This window comes from Mixophyes fleayi, chromosome 1 (assembly GCF_038048845.1).
Source record: "Mixophyes fleayi isolate aMixFle1 chromosome 1, aMixFle1.hap1, whole genome shotgun sequence".
NCBI lineage: Eukaryota > Metazoa > Chordata > Amphibia > Anura > Limnodynastidae > Mixophyes > Mixophyes fleayi.
Genome location: NC_134402.1, coordinates 394,567,846 through 394,574,659, shown reverse-complemented (window position 1 = coordinate 394,574,659; position 6,814 = coordinate 394,567,846). Strand labels below are relative to the sequence as shown.

The 6,814-nt window shown below is 41.7% G+C and overlaps 1 protein-coding gene across 1 annotated transcript in view; it reads right to left on the bottom strand.

Annotated features, from left to right (window-relative positions):
- Nucleotides 1-1,825, bottom strand: part of NR2F1 (nuclear receptor subfamily 2 group F member 1) — an 8,422-nt gene extending 6,597 nt beyond the window's left edge. The window contains exon 1 of the mRNA XM_075180923.1: nucleotides 1,367-1,825. Coding sequence (XP_075037024.1) covers nucleotides 1,367-1,802 — 436 coding nt within the window. The 5' untranslated portion in view covers nucleotides 1,803-1,825. The remainder of the gene's footprint in view (nucleotides 1-1,366) is intronic.
- Nucleotides 1,826-6,814: the final 4,989 nt, after the last annotated feature.

Here is a 6,814-nt window from a genome sequence, read left to right as displayed (position 1 = left end):
TATAGTTAGTAAGGCTTCTGGTCTCTGCAAAGCATACCATGAGTCTGCTTGGAGAGTGAGTGCCCAAAGCTTAGATGCAAAACACTATTCATTAACTGCATGGATGCTGCACGTAAGCAAAGCTTATTTATGCTTCAAGTTGGTAAAGGTGACCAAAGAGAGAGTGTGTTTTGTTAATGTGTGCGTATAGCTGAAGGTGCCAGATACTTTATTGTCAAGTAAACAATAATACGTGTAACACATAGAATGGCACTTTTTGTGTATTTTACGTTTCTAATAATTACCAGCTTACAAGTTATATCACCCTTTGCACAGATATGGCACAGTGTCCTTCTGCACAGAGCTCAGATACATTTGAACTGTTCTGTATTTTTAATTCTGTGGCCGTGACGTATTTTTGCGTTGAAATTCAAACACATAAAAGAGTTAGAAAGAATAATATTACATGTTTATATGGGAAGTTTACTGTTAGTCCCAACCCCCCTCATATTGTTTCATTGGCTTCATTTTACAGATAGTAGGATAATGGGGTGATTTTACGTTCAGCTTAACATTCTGAACAATGAAACATTTATGGAAGCCCCTAGTTATGTTGTAGTGAAGCTTATTAAACACATGGCTGACCGAGCTGCCTAACGGGGGAATATATTTGTAGGCATCTTAATTTTGCACACCAGTAAATATTACCAGATGAAAATAAAGAACTCTACAGTCAAGGTTTAAGCTGCAAATACGATGCTATAAGTGAGTTAAACGACAAATGCAGACAATATATTCAGCTGAATATCTGAAGGGCTCATTAATTATGTTATAAATTCCCCCCCAAAATGATTCTTCCTTTAAAGAGAGGGAGGACGTTTTAGAGAAGCAGAAAGAATAGCAAACCGAGAAAAAAATAAGTGATATATAACATACTGTTGTAACCCAAACTTCTCCCTCTGATTCTCATGGAGGACAATATATGACAAGGCCAAATATTGCCTGAGACAAGGGGCAGCGCAGATGTCACTATAAAACTGCTCTATTGTCCCCGTTTGGAGGTAACAAAAATTCAGGGGAGCTGGGTTAATTTCAGCTACAGAAGTTTGTGTGTGGTTTAATGATGACAGTACAAAAAAAAGGGATGTAGGAATCACATCTAAGGAGGATCAGCCAACATCCCACAGCATGCTTCCACAGACAAAACACACACACAAAGATACACACACAGGGAGAGCTGTGATTATTAATATTAATAGCATCACAATGCTAAAAAGGGGGGCATCACATCAGCTAGTGAAACAGCCCTAGATGCATGAATATTTTACCAGGCACACACCTAGCACCACCACACACATGTCCACAGATGAACAGAAGAAATATTCACCTTCCCTCCTCATGCCCACTTTCAGGCACTTCTTGAGGCGGCAGTACTGGCACTGGTTCCGATGGTGCTGATCTATGGGACAGTTCCTATTGGCACGACATGTGTAGGTTAAGTTCCTGCGGACGCTCCTCTTGAAGAAACTTTTGCAGCCCTCGCAGGTGAACTGGCCGTAGTGTTTGCCGCTGGACTTGTCCCCACACACCACACACTCGATGTGCTGCTGGCTCTGGCCTGAGCCTTGCTGGCCCTTGTCTCCAGCCGCGCCCGGGGTGGAAGGGGGTCCCGGCTGGCTGGGGGTCTGCGGCGTGTGGGGGCCAGCGGAAGGCGCTTGCTGCTGCTCCCTGGCAGGCTGCGCTGCTCCCGGGTTGGGGCCTCCCGGATTCCCCCCGGCCACGTCTTCCTGCGGATCTCTCCAGCTGCTAACTACCATTGCCATATCTCGGGCCCAAAAAGTGCTGGAGAGCGAGCTTATCGCCGAGGTCTGGGGGGATTTTATTTTGGAGGAGAAGAAGAAGCTGGCGGTCTCTGCCGTGGTTGCCGCTGATGGGAGCCGTTTCCTTGGATTTGCTTTGCAGGGATTTCCCCCCTCTTTTTAAACAGCAGAAAATGGTAATGTATAAAGCGATGTGTGACAGTATCGCTGTGACTGGGTCTATGGAAGAGCTGGTGCTTCCCCCCCCCCTCCCGTGTCTTCTCTCCAGTGCCTGTGTTTACTGGTCTCCGGGCTGCAGGCTGTGGCTGGCTCTGGAGGAGGGTGCAGCGTCAGATCAGGCTGGGGAGGCGGCAGGATTCTCAGCCCCGATCTCCCCAATGCACACAGGAGCAGACATAGGACGGCCAGGGGCAGGACCAAGCTGCTCAGTCTCTTCTTGCTGCTGCTCCACACGGATGACCCTCAGCGCAGTTGGATGAAGGGAGACAAATAAATGGGAAAAAAAAAAAAAAAAGAATAAATCTTTTTTTAAAAAAAAAAAAAGAGAGAGAGAAGCCGATCAGGGTTTGTAAGTGTCCGGGGGCCAAATCCAGGGCAAAACGCAGCCAGCCATTCAGAGAAGCAGCCTTGAAGAGCCTGATCCAGAGGTTGCAGACACTTCCCCTTTGCTTTTTTTTTTTTTTTGTTGCTTTGATTTTTTTCCCCTTTTTCCTGCTTTTATTATGTCAAGAGGACAAATAATCCTCGATCTGTCCTTAGATGAGCAAGCAACACATTTCTGAATAATTTGAAAGAATGCAAAGTAATAAAAAGAACAATCCAAAAGTGAACAACAACAAGCAGATCTCTTCTTCGGCAGATTCTGGCTTTATCCCTGGTGCTGCAGACAACAAGTCATCATCAGGAGACCTTACCCATCGACCAAGCTCGGAGAAAGATTTTTTTTTTCTCTCTCTCTTTTCTGTTCTGAAGTCTGTGAAATAAAAACTCGGTGGGAAAAAAAAAGTCAGTGGAAGCTATTGTCCTCTTGAAGCAGGAGGTTGCTGCAGAGTGGATCACCACATAAACTGCTATGAATAATATAAAAAAAAAAAATGTTTGTATAGAACGATGAAGAAGCCAGTGGCAGTCTGAGGTTCTGTCGCTGGAATGGAGTGAGAGAGGTAAGGGGCACAACAACAAAAAAAGGATAAAAAAAAATCCACACACTCAACCAAGCTAATAGAATATGCAATAAAGGACAGAGAGAGAGTGAGGGGGATAGAGAGGGGGAAAGAGAGGGAGCGAGAATGGGAGAGAAAGAGACACACACAAAAAATGAATGCGTTTAAACGGGAAGACTAGCAGAGCAATGTTTCCGAAAGGGGGATCTGCGCGAATGTCTGTATATAGTGAACTTTGACACTACTATTGAAACTGACACGTTTCTATGGAGATCGCTGCCTTATATGGAGCTCATGTCAAGGAGCCAAGCGAGGGGCTGCTGGCAACTGATAATCAAAGGCGACTGACTGGTCAGAGCCTTGAATTGGGGGGAGAAAAAAATGGGAGGTTAAGGTTAGCCAAACCTCCTTCCCTCTATTGGTCGGATGACTGCTGCCTTTTTCCTTTCTCTCTCTCTCCTTTGCCTTGTTACCTACGGCTGGGGCTGGAGGGAGGGGAGGGGAAGGGGAGAGGAGGGGAGGGGGGCGCACTGACAAGCTCACTGTTCATTCACAGCGCCCCTACCCGCTGCTCTTTACTTTCAGACCTGATTAGTATGGGTCGTCTATGGGCTCGGCAGAACAAAAATACTCTACTTGGGGTGGATGATGGGGGGAAAATTAGGAGAACTTGGAAGAAGAGAATGAAGATGTAAAATTGAAGACACTATTTAGATTGATGTCTACAGCAGCCCCCTCCCCTCACTCAGGGGAAATCACAACTTACACAAAAAAAAAAAGAAGGGAAAAAAAAAAAAGAAACACAACAAAAACATAAAAATAACTAACACTCAGCCTGATATAATGTTATTACTAAACTGAGATGGGAAACAGTTTGTCTGTAGCGATTATATAAAATGTATCTATCAAAGTCAAAGACACAAAACACATAATAAAATGAAACAAACTAGAAAAGTTTGGAGTGTGTCGAACACATTTAGACAGCAGCAGCAATGTTACAATAATTATTAATGAAACAATGATAAGCTCCCTTTTTGTTGTCTGGAAGATCAATGCTTTGTGAGAGTCCCAGGAACAGGCCGCTTCCCATCCCAGAATTGCTGGATCCGGCTGCCATCTAGCGTACAGTAAGCGAGCACATTATACAGTACTGTGACTGCATGAGAGGCAGCCAGCTCCCAGCAGGAGATATACACCTTGCAGCAGTGCCAGGGATGAGCTCAAACTTTCTCACTCCTCCTCAGTGAGTGTGAGTGTGCGCTGCTCCTTCCCCACTCCCATTCACAGCACATTAAAAAAGAGTTATATACATGCAGGCAATCCAAAGGGTCTGGAACCCGGGCTACCTCTTACCGAATGAAAAAAAAAAAAAAAGATGATCTCTATATATTTATTTATTTGTTTATCGTCCACCTCTTCTCTGAGCTGTAACTATGAACACAAGGCGCACGTTGTTCTGCCCGGAGCTCCCTCTCTCTCTCAGGGGTTTGGGGGAAGGGGCAACTGAAGCCATTAATGACAGATTCGGATAATTTCCAACCGAATAGTTAACGGTCATTTATTTCCCTAAATAATGAGATTTTCAATGGGTTCATGGCCAAGCGCCCCCATTGTACAGGCGCTGATATAAAAAGGATGTTATTGACTATGCAACAGTGGGCTGCGTGGCTCATTCTCATCTCTCCAAGTAGATTCTCCCTCCTGTCTCCCGGTCAGAGAAAAGGTGAGACGAATAAGATTAGAGCAGACAAAAAGAAATCTCCCAGTGTATCACTTAGTACTGATGGGTGTGATAGGAGGCTGCACGGCTCCTACACAGGGACCCAGAGAGTGAGGACTACAGAGGCTGCTGGACAAGTCACTGCTTCCACCCACAGCTCCCAGCCAGGCTGCACATCCCAGGAAGCTGACACTGGCAAGTACACTCTCTGCTTTCTGCTGCTGCTTTCCTGCACTCTCCATGTCTTTCTTTCATTTCTCTATTCAGCTGTGATTATTATCTCTTGTATGGACTCTAAGCTCTCCTTCATCCTCCTTCATTGACTTTCTAACAGATATTCTTAAATTTAAACTAGAACTCAGGACAAAAATGAGTTTTTTTTGTGTGACCTGCTGTTTATTTTGATAGTACACAGCACTATTTGCGTTTTTACTTTGTATGTTTATATATTTGTCCAGTAAAAAAATGTATGTGTGTCAATCTATTTTTGTTAGCATTATTTTTGTATATGATGATGATAGCCCCCCCTTCAACCTACACATGCTTAGGGCCCTGTAGTAGAGATAGCACAACACTAGATGGTCACTGTTTCAGTAAGAAGTGACGGCGGACACAAATGACTTTAAGCAAGTGAGAACATTTACTAATGACCCCACCGCTCACCTACACTGTACTGTTTGGCCAGCTAATGCAAAGATCAATGCGAGACACTTTATCTGTGTGATAGTGTCAACAGATAACTGGTACAGGAAGACACACATACAGGACTGAATGGGGATCTCTTATTTTCATTCTCATGCTTCTTGTTGCTATTGTCTATATTGCTGACATTAAGAAGTGTTTGGGAATTAGAACGTGTACTGTCACTTCATACATGTGCTGATTTACTATAGTAAACTTTTCCCAGGGACTCCCCATCGATTGTGCAACCACTAAACACACAAGTAGACTGTTGACACAGAGCTGACATAGCATAATATAGACTTAAAGTAAAATATTAAACTAGTTTAGCTGTACTCTGCCGCATCGACATATGTACCCATACATTGATCCTGTGCTACTTACTGTGAATTTAACTGTACAGAGAGACGCTTTTGTTAGGGTAAAATATATATATTGTGAACTCAGGTTAAAAGGAAATACTATTTATTTAGTTTGCATTACCCCTGACAACACAGAGAGTGGTGAATAAACCGTTAGATCAAATAAAATCCAATATTCACCACTAAGAAGAAACAGTCAAAATAATCAGTTATTAGCTAATAAAATATACATTTTAATAATAAGATTATGAGCTGTATTAGGATGATAAAAGCACACAAGTATATATTATCTAACTGGCTGGTTCTGGTTAATTTGTTTGTTGACTGTTAACAACCTAATGATACACAGCTATGTATATGAATGTTTAAATAACCTGAATGTCTGGTACATACACAAAATATTCCTAGTATTTTTCTTATTGGTGTTTTAATATATATCAGAGAAGTATACTAGTGAACAATAGAGCTACAGTCAGACATATGCTTTTAATTTCTCACGAAAATGATCATTTTTACACTTTAATGCTAGAATTATATGTACCATGAGTTTGTAAAGGCGGCGAAGCAGTTAATGAACCTTCATTATGTATAATCTGATCATTTTAAACAGATTAGAATGTGCATGGCTATCAGCAAATTAATACTTGGATTACAAACTATATATAATCCATAACTTTTTCTAGTTATTTTCTAGTTCTCGCAGAAATAACATATATACACATATATTTGGTAAAACAAATTATGAGTTTTGTACAGAAACAAATAAAAAAACCCAATATTATCCTGAAAGACTCATTGTAACTACGCTAACATAACACAAGTCTTACACATAAATCCTACACATAAAATACACCCTGGGGGTAAAATCATAAACAATCAAACAATACTGCTAAAATAATGTAAACATGAAAAATAGGCTAAATTCTAGTTTATTCTCCTATTGTGATTACTATATAGCATGTTACAATAACTTATTTTGAAGTATGCATTGTGGCAATGGTAAATTGCAAGTACAGGCACAATGCAGATCATTTAAATAGATTATATTTTATTAAATTGAAGTATATAACAATCTATGACATCGAAAGT